At 46.0% G+C, this 24128-nt stretch overlaps 2 protein-coding genes across 3 annotated transcripts in view; both read right to left on the bottom strand.

Moving 5' to 3' along the window:
• Positions 1 to 668: 668 nt before the first annotated feature.
• LOC111170887 (nuclear RNA export factor 3) overlaps positions 669 to 24128 on the bottom strand; it is a 283690-nt gene continuing 260230 nt past the window's right edge. The window contains exons 20-22 of the mRNA XM_089904248.1: positions 3412 to 3455; positions 947 to 1007; positions 669 to 814 (exon numbers count right to left, since the gene is read on the bottom strand). Coding sequence (XP_089760374.1) covers positions 770 to 814; positions 947 to 1007; positions 3412 to 3455 — 150 coding nt within the window. The 3' untranslated portion in view covers positions 669 to 769. The remainder of the gene's footprint in view (positions 815 to 946; positions 1008 to 3411; positions 3456 to 24128) is intronic.
• LOC111171143 (nuclear RNA export factor 2-like) lies at positions 1019 to 8660 on the bottom strand. 2 transcript variants are annotated; one of them, XM_089904250.1, is made up of 11 exons: positions 8554 to 8660; positions 8349 to 8456; positions 8052 to 8161; positions 6216 to 6252; positions 5765 to 5833; positions 5626 to 5681; positions 5375 to 5482; positions 5210 to 5268; positions 4986 to 5101; positions 4145 to 4217; positions 1019 to 3580 (listed from the first exon to the last, which is right to left on the bottom strand). In XM_089904250.1, exons 2-11 carry the CDS (start codon positions 8388 to 8390, stop codon positions 3567 to 3569), a joined length of 684 nt encoding a protein of 227 aa, XP_089760376.1. In that variant the 5' UTR covers positions 8391 to 8456; positions 8554 to 8660; the 3' UTR covers positions 1019 to 3566. The 2 variants fall into 2 exon arrangements, with proteins under 2 accessions (XP_089760376.1, XP_089760375.1); XM_089904249.1 differs by lacking the exons at positions 1019 to 3580; positions 4145 to 4217 and having other exon boundaries at positions 4284 to 5101.

Below are 24128 nucleotides of genomic sequence, written 5' to 3'. Positions count from 1 at the left end.
TTGTGAGGAACCAACAAACTGTTCTCCACAGCAGCGAAACCATTTGTATCCCCACCAACAATGTACAGAAGTTCCAATTTCTCCACATCCTCACCAAAGTTCATCTTGTTATGTTCCTTAAAAAAAAAGCTATAGGCAATGTAGTAGGTGTGAAGTGGCATCCTACTGTGGCTTTATTTTGCGTTTACCTAACAACTAATAGATTTTCCTCTGATCATTGCTTTTTCTCTGTCACAGAGGTTTTGGTATGCTGTGTTTCCATTTTCAATTGTCTACATGTATTTTTAAATTTCCCAACTTGACACATGATATATGTAAACCCATCTAGCTGGGACATAAAGGAGTTTTGATGCATGCACTTTAAATCCCATTGTTATCCCATTTTTGTGCAGAATCTTCATGTTTTATAAATGGAAAAAAAGTGTATAAAAAACCCACTTGTTTGGGTTAGAAGGTGCCTCCTCCTCGGGGACAAAGGCAGGGACATTGAGGCCTGGACCTACTGGCTCGTGATTGGGGCAGGGAAGAGCAATGGAGGACACATAACACACAGCTTGCAACAGCACTCTTTATTATGAAACCAAACAGCAATCGTGAGTCGGGAAAAGACACAGAACAGCTGACCCTTCAGGTGGCTATGTTACCTGGCCTACAACGTAACTTTGGCTTCTTGGTCAGCCAGGCTTCCAACCCCAGGCATGGGCGTGGCCTGAGGCTGGAGAGAAAAGATGATGTGGATGAAGACAAAGATGACATCCAAGCACTCCTTTTAGGGGATTTCTTTGAAGGCCTCCTCTGGGATCTTGCCCTCGGTCTGGAGAGGAGTCGGAATGTCAGAAGAGCCTGCTCCCTGAGTTCCATTCCCAGGCCACCGGCCTCCACCTTCTTGGCCTCCCTGAAGGCCCAGAAACGTTCATCTTTAACCCACCTGATTCCCAGACCTCACCTTGAGCATACTGCAGACCTGACCAGCTCTGGTGTAGTTCCATTCGTTGTCCTGAAGGCACCTGCAGTGGGAGAACAACAGGTGATCTCCATTAGTACCACAGTAGAGTCACGCTGACCATGCAATGCCACCGCTAAATCTATGCCACTTTCTTGCTGGGACACATGTACCAGTATGAACACTATGTGTAATGATGAAGAAAGACCCAGTGAAAAGCAAACCATCTATCACTAGCATTCATGCCCACTAGAATTCAAAACAGAAAAGTAGAGCTGTTCAAAAGAACAAGGGAATTCAATATATACTGATCAAGAAAGATGTTCAAGAAAATAACAAATGGAAAATTCTAAAGTACAAGTCTCCAACCATCTTTTATTGAGATATAATGCACACACCATTTTAAAGTATACAAATCAGTGCTTTTTAGTACATTCACACGATTGTGCAACCACCACAACTATCTAATTCCAAAGTAATTTTACCACCTGAAAAAGAAGCTCCTTAACCATTAGTGATCACTCCCTATTCCTCCCCTTCCCCCAGACCCTGGCAACCACTAATCTGCTTTTGGTCCCTGTGGATTTGCCGATTCTGGACACTTCATACAATATTTGACTTTTTGTGACTGACTTCTTTCACTTAGCATCATGTTTTCAAGGTTCATCCATGTTATGACATGTATCAGAACAGTATTCTTTTTTATGACTGAATAATATTCTACTATATGGATGTACCAAGATTTATTCATCCATTCATCAGCTACAGGACATTTGGGTTATTTCCACTTTTCGGCTATTATCAATAATGCTGCTATGAACGTTCCTGAACAAGTTTTGGAGTGAACGTATGTTCTCATTTCTCCTGGTGGGATACTTAGGAGTGGGATTACTGGGTCATATGGTAACTCCGTGTTTAACATTTCGAGGAAGTGCCAAACTGTTTTCCCAAACCACTGCTCCCTTTTATATTCCCATCAGTAACACATGAGAATTCCAATGTCTCCACATCCTCACCAACACTTGTTATCATTTGTTTCACTGATTAAAGCCATCTTAGTGGGTGTGACCTGGTAACTCACTGTGGTTTCAATTTGCATTTCCTTGATGGCTAACGATGTTGAGAAGTTTCTCATTTCCTTCTTGGCCATTTATATGTCTTCTTTGGAGAAATGTCCATTCAGAGCCTGTCCCCATTTTTAAAAAATTGGGGTGCTTGCCTTTGTATTGTTGAGTTGCAAGGGTTCTTCACATATTCTTGCCAGATATGTGATATGCAAATATTTTCTCCCATTCTGTTGGTGGGCTTTTCACCTTTTTGATACTGTGCTTTGATGCTCAAAAGGTTTTAGTTTTGATGAAGTCAACAATTTATCTACTTTTTTTCTTTGGTTGCTTGTGCTTTTGGTGTCATATGTAAGAAATGATTGCCTAATTTGTGAAGACTTACACCTACGTTTCCTTCCCAGATTTTTATAGTCTTAGCTCTTACTTTTAGATCTTTGATCCATTTTCAGGCTATGTTTGTACATGGAGTGTGAGTCAGGGGTCAAAATTCTTTGGTTTGCATGCGGATACCCACTTGTCCCAGCACCATTTGTTGAAAACACTATTATTTTCCCATCAGATATTTTCAGCACTCTGTCAGGTTGATAATCAGTTGACCATAAATGTGAAGGTTTATCTGTGGACTCTCAGTTCTATTCCACTGATTCATACACTGTCCACAGGCCAGTACCACGTAGTCTTTATTACTGTGGCTTTGTAGCAAGTTTTGAAATTGGGACGTGTGAGTCTTCTAACTTTGTTCTTCTCTTTCGAGATTGTTTTGGTGCACTTTCATAGGAAGTTTAGGATAACCTTGTCAATTGTTGCAAAGAAGGATTCTGATAGGGACTGCATTGAACCTAGTTTGCTCTGGGTAGTACTGCCAACGTAATAATATTGCCTTCCAACCCATGAAAATGGAGTGTCTTTCCATTTATTTAGGTCTTCTTTATTTTTTTCAACAGCATTTTACAGACTCCGGAGTATGAGATTTGCACTTCTTTTGTTACATTTGTATCAAAGCGTTGTACTATTTTGATGCCATGGTAACTGGGCTTGCTTTCTTAATTTCATTTTTGGGTTGTTCATTGCAAGTACATGGAAATACAAATAAGTTTTGTATATTGGTCTTGTATCCTGCAACTTTGGTGAACTTGGTTATCAGCTCTAGTAGGGTGTTTTGTTGGTTGGTTGGTTGGTTGGTGTGTGTGTGGATTGTCCTGGATTTTCCATACACAAGATAATGTCGCTGAGCATTATACCATCTCGAAAACCCTTTACACATATAATAGTATGACACCTTTTTCATGGGCTCACTTTTATTTTTTGGAAGCAAAATATTCAAAAAGCTATTTTTCCAAATTGCTTTTGAGTTTCCATGATTCACTCCCCCGCACATTCCCATGCACACCCAGCACTCACTTCTGAGACCACTCGAGTTTCATCCCAGACAGGGTGGAGAAACCCTGCACCATTTCCTGCTGCCCCTGGGAGAGGGAGGAGGGTGTAGGCATTGGGATGGAGAACGCACTCTTGAGTCTCACTGGGGCTGGCATTCCTCACAAAGAGTTCGTCATTCACAATGCATAGACTGGAGGAAAAATGGGCCCTCAGACATGGACACATGGACCACCCCACACCCCAAACAACGATCCTGCTCCCACTGCCACTCAGCAACTAGTTTCCTTCCATACCCCTGCTGTGTCTGTATCCCAGGTTCCGTTACTGGTACCTCTGCCCCTCCCCACAGAGCCCACCTTTGGAGAGACTGTCTACCACCTTCACTCGATTTATAGGTTTATCCCCAACCCACGGGCAATTTCGCATTTACCCTTTACCACAGCCCAAGGAGTGGACGGTCTGATCGCCATTCTCGGAAGAAGACACTGAGTCACAGAGACGTCATGTGGCTTGACTAAGGTCACACAGCGAGTGAGTGTTGGCTCAAGGAGAGAACCCATAGGTCGATTCCAGAGCCCATGAAGACTCACATTTCCAGATCCCATGTTCTTTTTAACCACTAGGCTAGACTGCTCCTGGGATCTCCCTGCTGGCTTTCCACAATACTGAGTAAACCTAAGATCTGCGCCACCACATTCCCACGCCCCTGAGCCCAGGTGGGGATGGGCATTCCCGCCCACAACAGGGCTCTCACCTGGCATAGCTGGCAGGGGTAGCGATGAAGATCCGGGTGAAGGCACGCACACAGCCCTGAGAACTTCCTTCCACTTCAACAACAAACAAACCACAGTACCCCTTACAGCTGCACGTGCTGTACATGCTCACATGGCAGTCCCCAGTCAGGGTGTGACTGGACACTCGTGCTGAGGGGGCAGTTGTTCACGGGGGCCAGGGTGTTGGGAATGGGGAGGGCAACTATAGGAGCAGTCTGCACCCAGTGACAGGGCCCCTGACGACCACTACACAAGTTCACGGGATGCATTTTTCACAGCCGCCCAAGAGGTGGATACTACTACCCCATTTTGCAAATGAGGAAACTGAGAGGTTCAGTAACGGCCCAAGTTCTCAGAGTAAGGATCTGGGATGAGAGCCACCAAAATCCACAGCCTGTGTCACCAACGCCCAGGGTGTGCAGGGCAGACAGGCATGGACACAGCTCAGACCTGGGTTGTCTGTGGGAAGCCTGAGGGCAGGAGAACACAGTGGGGAAGTGGAGGCGGGCGGAGGGGAGGGGAGGGGAGGGAACAGAAGGGAATACAAGGGGAGGGAAGGGAAGGGAAGGGGAAAGAAAGCGAAGGGAAGGGAAGGGGTCAGGGACGCTGGGTGGTTCTGGGTGTGAGCCTGGCCAGGGGGAGGCAGCAGTGGGGCATCTGCGCTGGGGGCCTATACACACTCACCTGCCTTGAACACTCCGCAGACGGAGAAGCAGAGCATCGTGTCTTGAAAGGGAAGAGCTCAGGCACCCAGTCACCACCTCCACCTCCCACCCACCTGCGGCTTCCTGGGCCCACCCGAGGGAGGAAGCAGGCGCTCACCATCTGGAACCACATGTCCACCACGAAGGAGCTGAAGGCATGCTGAGTCTTGGGCAACACACAGAGGGTGTGCACAATGACATGTTTTGTGTGCTTCAGCAGCTGGACCCGCAGGTCTGTGAGGGGAGGGGAAGCAAGCGAAGGTCAGGGACTGCCACGCCCTGGGCCCTATGATTGACCCCTTCACCACCCTTTCCCACCCAGTCTTCCCATCACACACTCACAGGGGTCCTTGAGCTTCTTCATAATCCTGCTGTCTTTGAAATACTCGCACAAGCTGCTTCTAGGAGACAAAGAGCAACAGTGGGTGGTGGGTGTTTGCAGGAGCTGGCCTGTGTCTGCTGGGGAGCCACACGGCCCAGGAGCACAGCCTGTGCTGTGATACTCACGGGGCTGGGTCCTTGTGGTGGAAGGGAATCGTCAGGGAGAAGCAGGCCTCCTCGTGATAAGCACCCGCGAGAACCTGTCTGTCTCCATAGTCATGGATCAAGTAGTACCTAAGGAGGAGCAATGAAGACAGTCTATCTCTGTGGTCTGGATCTCAAATGGACTTGAAAACTCCCCTGAGCAGACCTGTGCTTAGGTGGCCTCACCTGTCCTAGACCTGCCCCCCCTTGCTCAGCTTCCCAGAGATACTTACTGCTTCAGGAATTGCAGGACTAGACTCTTCAGCTCATCAGATACAAAGTAGCTTCCCTGGAACCAAACGGCACTTGAGACTATGCAGTAGATAAAGCCTCCCTGCAACACCCCAAATGTTGTTTGATCCTTTTCCTCACCTTGCAGAGCTTTACTATGTAGGGAGTGTCAACGTCAACGGTCACTGGTGACGGTAACTCCTGGCCATCCTGGAGAAGGGAAGAGAAAGTCAGGAGTGGAGACCAGGGGAGTGGCGCTGGATGATCCGGGAAAAGGATGGGTCCAGGAGGGTGAGGGTCAGAGGTCAGGTGTGAAAGGGCCCTGGAAATTCCATGGGAAAGCTTACAGTGGATGTCTTCATCATGAGGTCCTGGAAGTCTCTAGTGTTATATTCAACTTGTGTGTGTGCGTGTGTGTATTTATGGGTATTTTTCCAGCAAGTATATCCATGTCATTTTCAGGAGTCCATGTCCCCCAAAATGGTTAAGGTTCTGATGCTAATATGTGATCTAGGCAAGACCCAAAGGGCTTGAGGGCAGGTGCAGAGGCCACCGACATTCGAAAGAGACAATGATTTTCGTAGGCACTTACCAGGCGTAACAACTTCGGGAAACATTCTCTGATGGCCCTGTCCAAAACCAAAAATAGAGAACAGGTGGTTGATAGTTCAAGGTTGCAATGCTTCCTTTGAGTTAAAACAGTAATACCATAAACAGAGATCAGTGTGTTCTGGCCAATCCAGCAGCACCCTTTGCCCACCTCTGCTCCTGATTTTAGGGGTTTTCAGTCCACTTGCCTGTGGAGCACTGAGCATCTGTCATCTTACTGTCTGAAAGGCACTGTCTCCTCATCTCTCTCAGTACCTTCACTTTAATATTCCTTCCCTCCCTCCCTTCCTCTCCTTTGCCTGGGTAGCTCCCACCCAGACTACTCGGACTCCCTTCTCCAGTGCCACAGGGACCAGCATTTCAAACCCATGCTGCAGGGCTTCCTTCTCCTCCCTTCCTTCCTCCAGGGCCCCACTGAAGGCTGTCGGGAGAAGAGGGGATGGAGTGGGAGCCCGGGGCTCTGTTACCTCACTGGGGGTCCAGCACTCTGGCCAGACCCCGACACCCCCCAGGGATGGCCCAGGATGCTGGGCCAGCGAGGTGAGTGAGGTGGGGCTCAAGGAGGGAGATGGAGGGGATGAAGACAGAAAGGGAGTGAAGGTAGGAAGGGAGAGATGAGAGAGACATAGGGGCACAGAGACAGGGGAGAGAGAGACAACAAAGGGAAGGGAAAGAAGCTCTCCCGTGGTCAGGGTCAGGGAAGAAGAGAGAAGAAAGGGGAAACGGCACACTTGTTGCGGCTCTTCACCTGCCCCAGAATCGCCCAGACACACCAGGTAGGAATGGAAAATATGCACATGTTGGGCTGGGGGCCCACTGGATGCTGGCTGAAACTTTGTCACCTGTGTGAGCTCAGCCAGACTTGGGCATGGGAAACCGAGCAGCCATGGGGTCACATCTTCCCCAGAAGGAGGAAAGGGTCAGGTCCCAGCTCAGTATGGGGCTGAGGATCCGTGGCCCCCTCTGATGATCACCGTCTTCTCTCCCGATGACCCCTGCACCTCTCTAAGTTGGTTCTTTATCTGAGGAATCATATCTGTCTCAGGCTGCCCAGGGCTCCTGTGAAGGACCAGGCGGGATGATGTGACATGTGCAGGGAGGCATGAGAAGTGCCTCTGAGAGGCCTGTCCTTCTGTCTCCTCTACCACCTCTGCCCTCTGCCTTCCACTCCTGCCTCAGGAAGCCCTCTGATCACTGGCAGGGGCCCACGTCTGGCCCCTTGACTCAGGGAGGCCTGCATTTTCCCAAGGAGGGTCCAGCTCCTGGCACTGGGCCAACAGAATGGATGTCATGACAGCAGCCACCCATGGCCTCAGCCTTCAGCATGGCGCAGGAAAGCCCCCATGTCAACCTGGGAGAGGAGGGGCGATCCATTTGGAGGAAGGGGAAGAGGGCCCCTCTCAGAACGGGGGAGGCAAACCCCATTTCAGCACGAAGAAGGAAGGCTTCTCTCAGCAAGAGGCCCTGGACTGGAGGACCCTTCTCAGTCCAGAGTGCCAGCATCTGAATCAAGGCTGGTCGCTCCTGGTCCTGGTGAGGAGGAGAAGCCCTGCTTCCTGGGGCACACTCTTGGGAGGCCTTGCTGGAATATAGCTGGGCGCAGAGAGCTGGAAACAGACCCCAGAGTGCCTGCAGAGGTGAGCAGGTCAGGGGAAGGAAACTCCTCACCGGTGATAGGCACCGAGAGAGCAGAAGGTGGGGCCTGTGATCCTCCCAGAAGACCAGGGCTGCCACCTTTGGCAAAGGGGCACTGTCACAGATAGTCTAGGCTCCCATGGGTGAAGGTCACCAAGAAGGGTGACAGGGTGTTCACACTGACCTTACATAGGTGGACTGGTCTGGGGAGGTGTCACACAATGGGTTCCCTTGCAGCCACAGCTCTTCAAGCTTCAGCCCTTGCATCTTGCTCAACTCCCACACAGACGTCAGCTGAGAAATATGGGGCAGAAGTGGGAAAAGGAATCCCAGGGAAAGAGGGACATCCGGATACCTGCACCCCCAGACCCCTCCCTCCCACACAGGTACCTTCACCTGCCTCCTGTCATCACTCTGATGGCCACTAACATGCCCCCCTCCCCACTCTCAACCCAACTTTGACCTGGCTCCCTCTTCTCACCTCATTTTTGGAGAGGTTCAGGATCTTGACCCTGGGGGCCATCTGTATAATGTCAGACAGGCCATCCAGCTGATACAGTTTGTTGCTGCTCAAGTTCAAGGACAACAGCTTTGGGGCAAGAAGAGGTAGAGTGAAGGTTACTATCTAGGACCTTGGAGACAAATCTGCCCTCCACCCCATCGCTTCCACCCCCCTACCCTAATACCAGCACTGGGCCTACAGCCTCAGCTCAGGGAAATTCTTTTCGATGACCTGCAGGGTGGCAGCCATGCAGCTTCTTCGATTCACAAATATATCAATATCGTAGCACACCAAGTCTTCAGGAAGGAGAGGGGAGGGAATAGGATGGCTGAGTGGGGCGTGGGGCCAGCACCAGCCCCTCCCCACGTTACCATCCCTAAGTCTCCCTCCAGGAAGACCCCTCTGCCCTCGCCCGCCCTAGAATTACTGCTGTCACCAGTACCTGGGTCAAGGCGGAGCCTCTGGAGGTCAAGAGCTTGCTTGGAGACATCAAATCGTTTGCTCAAGGTCAGCTGTGGAGAGAGAGATGGAGAGAGCCGCTCTGAGGCTATGGTGGTGGCAGGGAAATCGGGGGCGAGGGGGACGGGGGTCTGGAGGAAGGAGAGGTGGGTCTGAGCGCTGGCACACTACTCGCCGTGAGTCTGCATTACCTTTAGCTGCTCCATTTCTTCTGGCTTCAACTTATCCCGCACAGAGTAGGGAACAGCGGAGGGGCTGACAAAGACAGGTATATGCAGGAAGAAGAGGTGGGGTAAGCACCAGGAACTCTAGTTCCAAAGAAGACAACCAGCCCCTGGCCTGTACTCCTTCCTCAGGATGAGGTACACGTAACGCCCTCGACACACACCTTTCGGCTCTCCTCGTCACGAATCTTGTAGCTGACATCCATCAGTGCAGAGGCAGTGCTAGCTTCTGGGACAAAGAACCGAGCCCCACTTTGCATAACGTGGAACTACAGGGATTGAATGCAACAGCCATAGTATCAGAAGAAAACAGACCCTGCAGAACCAGGTCTCTCTCTCCCCCTTCCCTATGCCCATGTGTCGGGCTTCAGCATTCTTTCTTACGTCCACTGCAGTGAAAGGGACACTGCAATGGCTCTGGACTGAGTTCATTAGCCATGTTTTGTCATACTTTATCCCATAAGGAATCTAAGGATGAAAAGAAGCGATGGGAGAGAGGACAGACAACAGGGAATTTAGGCTGCAGGAGGAACCTTTTCCTCTTCTTTTCCGGCCTTCTACTGAGCTTGAAAGGGCTTCTAAAGAAGGGTCCACTGGCATGATTTCTTATGGGTGTGTGTAATATGGATTTCCTAAATACTCTTTCTCTCCAGTCAAACTCTCTTCCACATAATCAAGGTGTCAGTGATGATCTTCCTTTTATAAATTTCCAGGGGATCCTACCCGGTGCAGACACTGCTTGCCCCTCAGACAAGGTCTCCAGAGGCTCGACCCTCTGTCTCCCACACTCAGTTTGCCAAGCTGAGACCTCCAATGTGGAGTTGCTCCATATCCTTGGCAGTAGTTTCCACCTTTGCTTTGAGACAGGCTCCTCTGTTCTCCTCACGGTCAGCCTGTTCCCTTTACATTGCTTCTCTGAACCTGCCCTTAGATGAACAAGACTGTTAACTCCTGGTAATAAAAAGGACAGATTACAAACTGTCCCCAGTGAAAGAAACCAGCATGTCTACATGCGACCAACACAACTTCCCCTGCCTTTTCTCTCCTGCACATTCCGTACATTTTTCTGTGTACATTTTCACTGTGACCCTGAACCAGTTCCCTGGGGTTCCATCTTGTGTGTTCTCCCCCATTTCTCTCTCCAGAGGTTTTCTGTTTCTCCACACAGTAGTATGCATGTGGCCTTCACTGTGCCATCTCACTCCTCTCTTGTTGCCTCGGATGGTACAGGGAGAGCTGCAGGGGGCATGTGGAGAGAAGGACGGTGAGTGGCCATAAGTGCTAAGAAAGTCTTCTGTACACCCTCGTCTCTTTGACACCAGCACTACAATTAGGATTGCTCAACCATTATTTCACTTCTAGCATGCTTCAGTTTGGCAGTGAGAGAAGAAAAACAAGTCCACGGAGCGTGAGAGAGGTGCATAGTCCCAGGGGCTGCTGTGCACAAACCCTGCTGCCTGGTCACTTACTGTCTTACTTTGGGGTCCTCCTGGACATCCTTCTTCACGACGTTTCCATCATCCTCCTTGAGCTGTGAGGGCTGAGGCTAACATTTATCATGTTCATAATGAGGGCACCTCTGGCCAGAATTACCTGGGAAATAACTCCAACCTTTCTTTCTTCCTTGAGGTGATCTACCACCATCACCGTATTCTGAAAAGAGGAACAAAAATACAAGTTTGCAGACACATCTGTGGTCCACTTACCACGTACCATGTCTTAGGCTAACAGCATGGTAGGGCAGGCAAAGTGCCAACCTGGCCTAAGGGACCAGTCCCACAAGCCTCAGAAAGGACACTCTTCTGCCTGTCCAGAGAGGACAGCCTTATCCGACAGATGGCACTATCAGGGGAAGAATCGAGGAGGAGCAGGATGAGGAAGAGGAGGACAAGGAGGACAAAGAGGGAGGAGGAGGGAGAAGAGGACAACTGCACTGAAACTTTTAAAACAGTGGAGCAGGACTGATAAAGAACCGAGGTGTATGCGTCCATGGGTTAGACTGGACACGAGTCATATACACCAGGAAGGCACCTGAATCTTGCCTTCTCTCAGGATTTTCCAGCAACCACACCAATACCTCTCTCGTGCTTCCCAAATCCAATGAGCCGCCAAACCGATTCCACTAACAACCAGCAAGCTAGCTGGACTTCCTTTGCCAGTGCACTTGGAGCTTTAATGTCAGGTAGCACTGATGTAACAGACTCCTGAACTGTCTCCCTCTCTCCAGCCTTGCCCTGAACAATACTCTGTTGGAAAGAGCCAGAGTGACCTCTCTATTGGGCCAGCCTGAAATGCCTTTCAGCTCAGCAGGCAACTCTTCCTCACTTCAGCCCTTCTATAATAAGGGTGTGAATGATAACCTGGAATGATGTTTCAACCACCATTTCCAAGTGTCTAGGGATTCTTCTTTTTGCATTCTATAACTGGTTTCTAATTTGATTCCATCGTGGCCAGGGAACACTCTGTGAGATTTCAATTCTTCATTTTTTCATTTATATTTATTTTATATTTAATTTAATTTTTTTTTTTTTTTGCGGTACGCGGGCCTCTCACTGTTGTGGCCTCTCCCGTTGTGGAGCACATGATCCAGATGCGCAGGCTCAGCAGCCATGGTTCACGGGCCCAGCCGGTCCACGGCATGTGGAATCTTCCAGGATTGGGGCACGAACCCGTGTCCCCTGCATCGGCAGGTGGACTCTCAACCACTGGGCCACCAGCGAAGCCCCTATTTTTATATTTTTTAATATATTTATTTCTTTATTTATGGCTGCGTTGGGTCTTCGTTGCTGCACACGGGCTTTCTCTACTTGCGGCGAGCGGGGGCTACTCTTCGTTGTGGTGCCCGGGCTTCTTGTTGCGGCGGCTTCTCTTGTTGCGGAACATGGGCTCTAGGCACGCGGGCTTCAGTAGCTGCGGCACGCAGCCTCAGTAGTTGTGGCTCGAGGGCTCTAGAGCACAGGCTCAGTAGTTCTGGCGCACGGGCTTATTTGCTCCGCGGCATGTGGGATCTTCCTGACGTTGGCTCAAAACTGTGTCCCCTGCATTGGCAGGCGGATTCTGAACCACTGCACCACCAGGGAAGTCCCTCAATTCATTTAGAATTTATTGAGGTTTTTCTGATTGTCGAGGAGATGGTTTAACTTGGTGAATGTTACAGAGACCCTCGGGGAAAAACCTGTACTCTGCTGTTGGTGAGCGGACTGTTCTCTTTATGTCATGCAGATCTCGTTAGTTTACTGTGTTATTCAAGTCTCCTATATCCTTGCTGATTTTCTCTCTAGTAATTCTGTTACTTGCTAAGAGGGAGGTGGGTGTGGAAGTCCCCCACTATAAATATAGATCTAGCTCTTTCTCCTTTCAGCTCCACCCGTTTTTCCTTCGTGTACTTTGAGGCTCTGTTGTTTGGTGCGTACACATTTAGGAACTTGATGTCTCCCTGGTGTCCTGATCCTTTCACCATTCTGTAAGGCCTCTCTTTGGCTCTTGCTCATTTTCTTTACTCTGACATCTACTGTACTGGATACTGAAGCTACAGCCACGCTTAGAAAGTGTCCTGGTTATATCTCACCTTGTCTTCACTCCTAGGAGTTGTGTTGCTGTTCACCCCTCCGCCCACAAATTCTCCCCTCCAACATATCTAATTCACCATGCGAAGAGATGTGGAAGCCTTTTGGCATGTGCAGAAATAAGATAGTGTCAATTCTCTCTCCTTCTTGGGGCTTTTCCAGTTATGAAGTTCTGGAGATGAAAAGAGGGAGGTTGGGATGCAGATAAGGAATTGGACTGACAGTTCCTGCCACATGGTACACACACAGTACACATTAATAAATGAATGAGAAGCAGGATAGAAACTACACATATGCTCTTTTAGTCTTTCTATACACATCTGAATGTTTCAAAGTAAGTTAAGATCACACTGTACTTGGTTTTTTCCAATAGACTTTGAGGAAACTTTTCACTTCTGTTTTTAAAATATGTATTTTCCATTGAGGGGAAAAAGAAAAATGTGTAGAAAATGGAGAGCGATGCCACCTGGTGACCAGAGTCAGAACTGCAGGTGTAAAAGTCTGAACTGGGGCCTTGGCAAAGGATGGGGGATGGAAGGGACTGTGGTGTTGGTGGGGAGGGGAATGAATTTCATCCTAAAGGCAAGATTTCTAGACTTCACACTGGCAGCGATCCTTCTGTATTCATGCCCATGCTGGGATCTTCAAGCCGTGGGACTGGAAATCTGGCCCCTAAGTGAACTGAGTAGAAAGCTGCATGAGTTAGTGTATGAATAATTGGTGTAAAGAAATTTGAGACAAAGGGACATATACAAATACACACACATACAAAAAACTGTCAAATCAATTCTTTTGATCTGCTTCCGAAGCCATGAGTATATGAATAGCGTATTGGTAGTCAGTTTGCAATCTTTTGTATTTTCAAACAAACCAAACATTGTATTTTACTCAATGTTTCCATTCTGGAAACAGCATAGAAATGCAAAGTTATAAAATAAAAACATCTTCTATCTTCAACAATCCACACTCAGTGATTTATTATCAAAGAAATCTGTTTAGTGTCTAAGTCAATAAATGTATTTCTACACTATTATTTTGTGACTTGGCTGCTGATATACCTGTTTAACAAAACTTTATCTCAGTACTTTGTTAGGGCACCAATGAATACTTCTCTTTGTTTAACACGTATGGAAAAATATAGACATGCGTTTTTAGAAACCAAAATTACATTGCCACACCCATCTGTCCCTACCTTTTGCCCACCATAATACAAAGAGAGTTTCTCTTAACTTATAGTGCCTACTTTCCAGATTTTTCTCTGTATGTAATGCACTAACATATTTAATCACCCTCATACACCCATGTTCATATATATTCTTTTGCAGAAAAAGGGTCATCATATTTTACTTTGTACATTATGACAACCCTGTTCGCTTAATATGATTCATTTCCTATTAATTTATTTAGTTTGGTTTCTTTTCAAGTGGTTTTTCTGTGCATCCGCTCTTGATATCATTGACCTAACTCTACTGTTTAAGAATATTTTGTACATTGAAGAGATAAACCTACGTCTGAATACAATATCCCCCAGATTTTCACACACCTTTTGTGACTTTTGTAATGCAGAGGATATCTAATCCTTTTTAATGAGTTTTAGTGTTTTTATTTCACTTCACGTTGTTTTAGAGAGAACAACTGAATAATAATGCCTTCTAGGATGTCGAATTTCAGTTCATAGGATAAAATGTAACTCCAGATTACTTTGTGTAACTCCAGATTATGAATCCTGGAGCAGCAATTGGTAAGGTTGTTTCTAGGTCACGTTACTTAACTTTTAAGTTCTGTTCCCTGAAATGAATTCAGCAAGGTAGCAGGGTAAAAGATTAATATACAGAAATCTGTTGCATTTCATTACACTATTAATGAAATATCAGAAAGGAAAGTAAACAAATAATCCCATTTAAAATCCCATCAAAAATGCAATACCTAAGAATAAACTTAACCAAGAGGTGAAAGACCTATATGATGAAAACTATAGAACACTGATAAAAGAAATGGAAGGTGATTCAGAGATATGGAAAGGTGTCCCATGCTCTTAGACTGAAAGACTTAATATTGTTAAAATGGCCATACTACCCAAATCAATCGACAGACTTAATGAAATCCCTATCAAAATACCTGTTACATTTTTCACAGAACTAGAAATAATAATCCAAAAATTTATATGGAACCACAAAAGACCCAGAATTGCCAAAGCAATCCTGAGGAAAACAACAGAGCTGGAGGCATAACCCTCCCAGACTTCAGGTTATACTACAAAACTACAGTAATCAAAACAGCATGGTACTGGCACAAAAACAGACATATAGATCAATGGATAGAATAGATAGCCTAGGAATAAACCCACCCACCTACGGTCAAGTAATCTTCAATAAAGGAGGCAAGAATATACAATGGAGAAAAGACTGTCTCTCCAACAAGTGATGCTGGGAAAGCTGGACAGCTCCATGTAAATCAATGAAATCAGAACACTACCTCACACTATATACAAAAATAAACTTGAAATGATTTAAAGACCTAAATATAAGACGTGACACCATAAAACTCCTACAAGAGAACATAGGTGAAACACTCTCTGACATAAATCGTAGCAATATTTTCTTAGATCAGGGCCCCAAGGCAAAATAAATTAAAGCAAAAATAAACAAATGGGACCTAATTAAACTTAAAATCTTTTGCACAGTCAAAGAAGCAATCAACAAAATGAAAAGACAACTTATGGAATGGGAGAAAAATGCTTGCAAGTGATGTGACTGACAAGGGGTTAATATCCAAAAATATACAACACCATATCAAAATATAAACAACCCAATCAAAAAATGGGCAGAAGATCTAAATAGATATTTTCCCAAAGGAGACATAAAGATGGCCAACAGGCACATGAAAAGATGCTCAACATCACTAGTTACTAGAGAAATGCAAATCAAAACCTCACATGAGTCAGAATGGTTATCATCGAAAAGTCTGCAAATAATAAATGCTGGAGAGGGTGCGGAGAAAAGGGACCCTCCTACACTGTTGGTGCGAATGTAAATTGGTGCAGCCACGTGGAGAGCAGTATGGAGGTTCCTTAAATAGCTAAACACAGAGCTGCCATAGGATCCAGCAATCCCACTCCTGTGTATATATCCAGAAAGAAATGAAAACTCATACACACACACACACACACACACACACACACACACACACTGGACTATTACTCAGCCATTTGCAGCAACATAGTTGGACTTAGAGAATATTATACTTACTGAAGTAAGTCAGACAGAGAAAGACAAATATTATATGATATCACTTATATGTGGAATCTAAAAAGTAATACAAATGAATCTATATACAAAACAGAAACAGTCTCACAGACATAGAAAACAAACTTATGGTTAGCAAAGGGGAGAAGGAGGGGGGCGGGACAAATTAGGAGTATGAGACTGACAGATACAAGCTACTATACATAAAATAGATAAGTAACAAGGAGTTATGGTAATAAAGTACGGGGAATTGTATTCAATATCTTTTAATAACATATAATGGGAAATAATCTGATATCCGAATCACTTTGCTGTGCACCTGAAACTAACACAATACTGTAAATCAACTGTACTTCAGTTTTAAAAACTGCACACAAAAAATTCTGATTCTGATCATTTATAAGTACCTATTGGTCTTGAGAAGAGTTTAGGATTAAATGAGATAAAATGTAAAACCCCTTTCATATAGTAGTTGTGTACATGTTAATATCCTACCATTCAGGTTCTCTTTCCAAAGGGCAACAGCTTGTGCTGCTTTCTGGGTCCAGTTCAGCACCTCAAGAATCAGCTAGTCATTGTGGCCCCCACACCCAGTCCTCTTGGCCCACGGAGTAGGATTTCATCCCTACCATCATCTTCATGTCCAATGGGGAGCATGACACAGCCCAGATTCCACATCAGGCGAGGTTTCCACTATCAGTCTTTTAAGCCCTGGAATTCTGTCATCTAAAACAGGAGGCTGCTGCTTGATCTGTGTAGAGGGCAAAGTGTAGACATGTGACCCTGGAAAATTTACACATTCCGTGAGTCTGAGGTTGGCCCTCTGTAAAATGGGACTAAGGGCGCCTACTTCTAGACTTGTAAGAAGAAAAGGAGAAAACCTCAAAGAATGTCTGGCAGGCAATAGGACTTTGAGATATATTACTCCTGGCCCACCTTGCCTCCTCTGTCCTATAAAATAGATTTGAAACAGCATCTGGAAATGTAGCAGCAAGAAGTGAACTTTGGTGCCATCTTATCATTTCCTTTTTCCTCATGCTTTCTTGTCTCCTTTTTTTCATTCTAGTTTGACCAGAGGCAATTTCTTATTAAGCCCCAGGAAGAAGGATTAGCACAGAAGAGCAAAGAACAGGAACAGGTCAGCTAGACAGAAGTCATCAAACGTATGTCCAGTTCCAGAGCCATCAACTGACCACAGGACCTGGGTTGAGTCTCTTCCCCTGTGTCGGCCTGAGTCCTAACATAGAAGTATACTCAATATAGAAACAGGGGTTAGGGGTGGGGCCTTTTCGGTCAGAAGACCAGGATTTGATACTGGGAACCATTACTGGCTGGTTGACTTATCTTGAGCAAGTAATTTATCTAATATGTGTGCTATAATTGTTGCTATCTTTTATTACTATTGTGGGTTTATTCTTTCAGTTTTATGAGTATTATTATTTTTCTTACCACCCAGCCAAGTGTGAATGGTAGGAGTGGTGATTAGCACAAAGTTAGGGACGAACCCAACTGAGGCTGGAGAATACAGGAAGTGAAGACAGAGAATGGAGGTGAAGTAAGCAGACAAGCCCTGGACTCTCTCTGGGTGCCAGGCCCTGTGCCCACCCTTTCATGACCCAGGGAAGGTTTTAACCCGACAGCACTCCTGGTTCTCAGCTGCAGACAGTGGCGACCTGGGGGCTGCCAGGGAGGTGCCCAGATGAAGGACTATACCCTTATTAGCTCCCTCCCCACTGAAGACCACCAGAGCTGCCTCTCCATTGCCATCTCCCTGCTCTTGGCTTCTGGGTATCGGAATAGGTACCCCGTGGAAACTTCCACACCTGACCCTTGAAGGGCTTTCTCCTCATACAAAAGATACTCTACCTTCCTCAGTCCTCAAAGGTTGTCCTGCACAACTTACATTCCCACCAACAGGGAAAGAGGGCTATGACCCGGCAAACCCACTACTGGGCATATACCCTGAGAAAACCATAATTCAAAAAGAGTCAGGTAGCACAATGTTCATTGCAACACTATTTACAATAGCCAGGACATGGAAGCAACCTACGTGGCCACTGACAAATGAATGGATAAAGAAGATGTGACACATATATACAATGGAATATTTACTCAGCCATAAAAAGAAATGAAATTGAGTTATTTGTAGTGAGGTGGATGGACCTAGAGTCTCTCATACAGAGTGAAGTAAGTCAGAAAGAGAAAAACAAATACCGTATGCTAACACATGTATATGGAATCTAAAAACCAAAAACGTTCTGAAGAACCTAGGGGCAGGACAGGAATAAACACGCAGACGTATAGAATGGACTTGAGGACAAGGGGAAGGGAAGGGTAAGCTGGGACGAAGTGCGAGAGTGGCATGGACTTATATACACTACCAAATGTAAAACAGACAGCTTGTGGGAAGCAGCCGCATAGCACAGGGAGATCAGCTCCATGCTTGGTGACCACCTAGAGGGGTGGCTTAGGGAGGGTGGGAGGGAGACGCAAGAGGGAAGCATTATGGGGATGTATATACACATATACCGGATTCACTTTGTTATACAGCAGAAACTAACACAACGATGTAAAGCAATTATACTCCAATAAAGATGTTAAAAAAAATAAGCAGTCAAGAAACAACAGTGCAGAGTCCTAGCACTGCTCTGTGATGTTGGTAGCTCCGAGTGAACTTCTAAGCACACAAGCTTGGGCTTTACCTACACCCACCCCACTCTAATGTGTTAATTTTATGTGCTTCCCCCCCTCCGATAGCACATGAAATTTAACACATAACAAATTAACACATAAGGATGAAATAAGTCCTCCCCAAAACCACAGTCCTGGGCATGCTGTAGAAAGTACTGTTAAAAGCCTAAGCAGTGGGTACAGGTAAGCGCTGTTGACTTCAGTTTCAGGCAGGTCTAAAGGAAATTAAACCAAATCTAATGAGTTATAGTTTTTAATTTCAGAGGAAAAGGGTAGAGTGATTACTGTGGGCCACGCACTGGAGAAGGGTAACTCATTTAAGAGAGGTAACTCTATAGATTACGTACTGTTACAGAACTTTACAGATGCGAACACTGAAGTCCAGAGGTATTAAATCAATCACCTGACTAAGAGGTCACGGATATTGCAGGTGGCAACACCAGGAGTGGCCCACAGGCCATCTGGCTCCAGACTCTGTGTTCTGCTCACCCACCAGGTTCCTCACCAGAAGGTAACATTGGGTTCAGCCTTACTAATTCACAAAATCTGGCAAATCAGCCCCACTTACTGAAAAGTTGAGATCTTGAGAGAGCTCTTTGGGATGCCACGCTAATTAGACCCAGTCAAATTTGAGTCTATTTCATGGCCTCTATTTAAGGTTTGTGTATAGATATAAACGTATCTCTAATATGTGAAATCTGTGTATATGAGTGGTTTATGAATTGCTTGATGATAGCTGAAAACATTTCCTTCTTTTAAATAAACACTGAAAAGAAGGTATCAAAGTTTAGTCACCATACTCCCCGTGCCTGAATTACAACAATTACAAATGAGTGGAACCTGAATTCATTAGATTTTACAGTGCATATTCCGTCTGTGTCTCCACAGAAAGAACCGAGAAAGGAGTAGGACAATATATATTGTAGGGTTTTTTTAATTGCAAATCCAGAAACACCTATTTTGCTGATTTGTGTGGGAAACTGCAGGATCATCAGTATGTCCAAAATAAGTGTGATCTGATCTTTCTGGTTTGCTGGCCTCGGTAAACAATGCTTTACATTGTTCGGATTATTTTGCTAGGTTCCTGCAATGTGGCATGGCTGCATAAATAAGCTGAAGAAAATGCAACAGATCAAATTTTCCACTGTGGTTACAGTTGAGATATTAAGAAAAGACAAGAGACTGTGTGGTTCTAGGCCTACTGAAAAATGTCCTACTTTGGGGTAAAGAATTGTAAGAGAAGACAGTTATTCGTGCAGGTCACTGTGTCTCATGTAACTGGGGAGAATTATTTGTGGGACACATAAATTCAGGAGACAAAAAAGGAGGCATATCTTTATTTAAAATAGAGCCTATTATGAAACTTTACGCTGGATTTAGGAAACATCTCCATGTAGTCATAGGATGGAATCTGACACCAAGACCTGATATAGTTGTTATAATTAGATACAGATGAGCAGATCAACAGTGCAAGATGCAGAACAATTTTATCGAGCCTAACTATGCTCACCTGATGGTGATTGGGGTCAACTTTTTTGACCAAAAGACCAATTCTGGCCTCTTCACTATCCCTCATAAGTCAGATTTTGCTCCTGTCAGACCTGATAACTCAAAGCAATCATTCTTTCTCTGAGATGACGATCCGGAGTTCCTCAGGACCTTTTGAAAACATTTAGCTACATCAGTGGGGCCCTGTCACCACGCTCTACTATATATCATGGGGGTGGGGAAGAAACTCTATGGTTAAAGATCTGTGTATCTGGGGTCCAGTTTAGGCATTACATTTATCAGGCACTGTGTTTAGGCAGCATGATAAACCATTTATCTTGCATGTGATTTGGCAGGATTTCACGGGAACAAATTTTCCTTCTTTTATCTTTTTTGTTTTGAGGTGGCCACTTTGGGAGTTGGTGCCAGTGGTTTTAGGAGGAGTGGCTTTATCTAACACAGAGAAGTGGGAAAGGGGAGCAACAGAACAGTTGTGATGCTGTTTACCTAAAGGTAAATACTCAAATTCTTCTGGTTCTAACACACATATGTACAACTGAACTAGATGTCCTATGTGACTTTACTTTCAGAAAGCAAAGTTGACTTACCTAGCAACAGTACACAGGAGATAGCGTCAGATGGGGCTGTATCATTATGGAAACTGCATTCAGAATCTCTTTTTCTTTGTTTCTTTGTGAAATTCGTTAAGATATATGGAAGTAAGTTTATTGTCAGTGTTTTTTTTGTTTTTTTAACATCTTTATTGGAGCACAATTGTTTTAAAATGGTGTGCCACCCTCCGCCCTAAAACAAAGTGAACCAGCCACACATACACACACGTTCCCATATCTCCTCCCTCTTGTGTCTCCCTCCCTGCCACTCTCCCTATCCCACCCCTCCAGGAGGTCACAAAGCATGGAGCTGATATCCCTGTTCTGTGCGGCTGCTTCCCACTAGCTATTTTACGTTTGGTAGTGTATATATGTCCATGCCACTCTCTCACTTTGTCACAGCTTACCCTTCCCCCTCCCCATATCTTCAAGGCCATTCTCTAGTAGGTCTGTGTTTTTATTCCCGTCTTACCCCTACGTCCTTCATGACCTTTTTTTTCCCTTAGATTCCATATATATGTGTTAGCATACGTGACCCTGGGTACATGGCAAATCTCTGGTGCCTGACTTCCTCATCTGTCAAATCAAAGTCCTGGGTTAGATCACCGGTAGCAAACTAGTTGCCCACAGACTGCTCCTCTTTTGGCCTGCAGAGTCTCATGTGTGTTTTGTTTCTTTTTTGGCTGTGTTGGGTCTTCATTGCTGTGCACGGGCTTTCTCTAGTTGCGGCGAGCGGGGGCTACTTTTCATTGTGGTGCACAGGCTTCTCACTGCGGTGACTTCTCTTGCTGCGGAGCATGGGCTCTACAGCGCGGGCTCAGCAGTTGTGGCGCACGCGCTTAATTACTCCGTGGCATGTGGGATCTTCCCAGACCAGGGATTGAACCCATGTCCCTGGCATTGGCAGGTGGATTCTTAACCACTGCACCACCAGGGAAGTCCTCATGTGTGTTTTTAAACTCATTTGTTGCCCATTTTCTAATGTTGGGAAATTTCACATAAAAATACAATTATTTAGCTTCTTCTGAGAAGCAAGAAGGTCTGGCCACAAGGGGCCCCTGTGACCACATGGCAGCACTGGGAGTGGACATGCGGGCAGCTGCCTCCCCAGCAAGGGCTCGTGCGGGCTCCCGGGTGCTTCACTCAGCCCCACTTCCCGTCTGAGTAGGCATCTGAGTCTGTGCCCTCAAGGCTGATACCTCTAAAGCTGTATTCTCTTGTATCCTAAGAGCGAAGGGAAAATCTCTGGAGCATAACGGGGCAGGTAGCAGCACACTGACACCAGGACTCCCAGCAGGAGCCTCAGGCCAGCCACGCTCACCTTCTATCCAAAGCCCGCCACCTTTCCAGTCACTCCTCTTTCTCTTCCCTGTCGCTACAGGGCCCAACACCCCTCCCTCAGTTGTGAACTCCAAAGACAGTGCTGCATCTGATTCAATGCAGACCCCCACCACTACCAAATACAGAAGAGATGATCGACATATTCCATTAAAATATGATAAATGCTTGGTTAAGAAATGCTTCAGGTGTGTTTAGTTTCCTCCATTTAAAGGCTCCCAGAAGGCTGGCATATGATGTGGCTACTGTGCAGACTATACCTACACCTACTATATAGGGCTGGGTGACTTGCACGAGGGAGCCCACTGAACCCTCCCAAGCAGCCTATGAACTTGATAATCTAGTTCACCTTTTGTGAATTTAGAAACCGAAACTCAGAAATTTCCAGCTCACCCAAAGTCAAACCGTTAGCAAGCAGAAGGGTCAGGATGCAAACCCCAATCTCCAAGACCTATTTCTGTGTGCCCACCCCCCATGCAAGTGGCACAAAAAAGAGGCTGTTGCCAAAAGATTAAAAAACCTACTTTGTTTTCAACTTCATCCGAACACCTTTTTCTAAAACCCAAACACAAAGCCCCATTATTAAGCGTGTGTAGGGCTTCCCTGGTGGTGCAGTGGTTGAGAGTCCGCGCCCTGGTCCGGGAAGATCCCACATGCCACGAAGCGGCTGGGCCCATGAGCCATGGCCGCTGGGCCTGCGCATCTGGAGCCTGTGCTCCGCAACAGGAGAGGCCACAACAGTGACAGGCCCGCGTACCGCAAAAAAAAAAAAAAGAGTGTGCAGGCCTCAGGAGGGGAATGGCCATACTCTGAACAAGCACCACACTCCTGCCGGCTACTCAGTTAAGTTGTCTGAACCTTGAGGTCCATGGATACAATGTTACAAAAGCACCAGAGACCCATGCTTCCAGCAAAGCGGCCACTAGAGCCACGGCCACTCCCTCCTGTTACAAAATATCTAGAATAAGTAAGTAGTCATGATAGACCCAAAGTAGTAAACTATCATTGCAAGGTATTTTACTACTCTGAAAAGCTGGGCAGGTGTTTGACAGATGCCAGAAACCCCTGGATTAAAAGGAGCCTTGAAGGGCACACGTCAGTAGACAAGGTGGCCACAGAGAAAATCTCCAAGGGATAAAGACAGGCTTGTCCGTCTCACCACAGCTCTGGCTGAGGAAGTCTCACCAGCAGGCTCTCAAACAGATTAAGGATTGGTCTCTACACTGCCTGATGGCCAGAAAACCCAAGCCACAAAATTTCCTTCACGTACCCTGTGCTGGCAGCACAGCAGGGGCCCTCCCAAGTCCTCTCAGGAAGCACTCTGCCCTAATCAAGAGATCAGGGAAGCCTCAGATTTGATCAAACATGAGTCCACAAGCAGATACAGGATACAAAATAAATAAGAAAGTATTTCACGAACAAGGAACAACAGGCTATCAATAATAGCCAGATTTTGGGACTTCCCTGGATGCCCAGTGGTTAGGACTCCACGCTTCCACTGAAGGGGGCATGGGTTCGATCCCTGGTCGGGGAACTAAGATCCTGCAAGCTGCATGGCGCGGCCAAAACAAACAAACAAACAAATAAGCAAAAAACAGATTTTGAAGAAATGAAGAAATTAAAAATAATGAGTGGGGGAGGGAGGGGCTTCTTCATTACAAAAAAAAAAAAAGCAAGCTAATATATGTAGAGGATACGACAGATTTAGAAAATCACCATTTTGCAACCACCAATGCAATAACTGATAAGGCAATGACCATCAATGAATGCTACAGCCATAGGGTAAAAGGATATTCAGGACATCTCGAAGTGTCACTTCCCAGATGATTATAAATTTCAGAGGAAACCAGTCCCCTCACAGTACAACGTGGCGTCAGCCCCCTGTTGTGATGCAGGTTCCAGACATATCACCTGCATCACGTTCTGCCAAAGGACTGAATGTTTCAGACACAATCAGACAACCACTGGAGGACAGCTGTAGGGTACTCTACAAAACAACTGTCCTGGGCTCTTCAAAAATGTCAGTGTCATAAAAGAAAACAAACCAAAAATGCAGGGGACAGGAACCGTTCTCGATAAAGAGACAATAATGAATGCAATGTGTGATATGTGATTATAATTCAATTTAAAAATATAA

The sequence above is a fragment of the Delphinapterus leucas genome, chromosome X (genome assembly GCF_059928025.1).
Source record: "Delphinapterus leucas isolate spDelLeu-1000000601 "Yukka" chromosome X, BTC_Dleu_Yukka2, whole genome shotgun sequence".
Taxonomy (NCBI): domain Eukaryota; kingdom Metazoa; phylum Chordata; class Mammalia; order Artiodactyla; family Monodontidae; genus Delphinapterus; species Delphinapterus leucas.
This window is presented reverse-complemented; position numbering and strand designations above follow the sequence as displayed.

Coding starts and splice junctions, on each gene's coding strand:
- LOC111171143 (XM_089904249.1), bottom strand. CDS start 8,390: ATGGCCCCCAGGGTCAAGATCCTGAACCTCTCCAAAAATGAG. Junction 5,682..5,764: donor ACATAGTAAAGCTCTGCAAG/GTGAGGAAAAGG, acceptor GTTTGGTTCCAG/GGAAGCTACTTTGTATCTGA. Junction 5,269..5,374: donor CACCACAAGGACCCAGCCCC/GTGAGTATCACA, acceptor TTTGTCTCCTAG/AAGCAGCTTGTGCGAGTATT.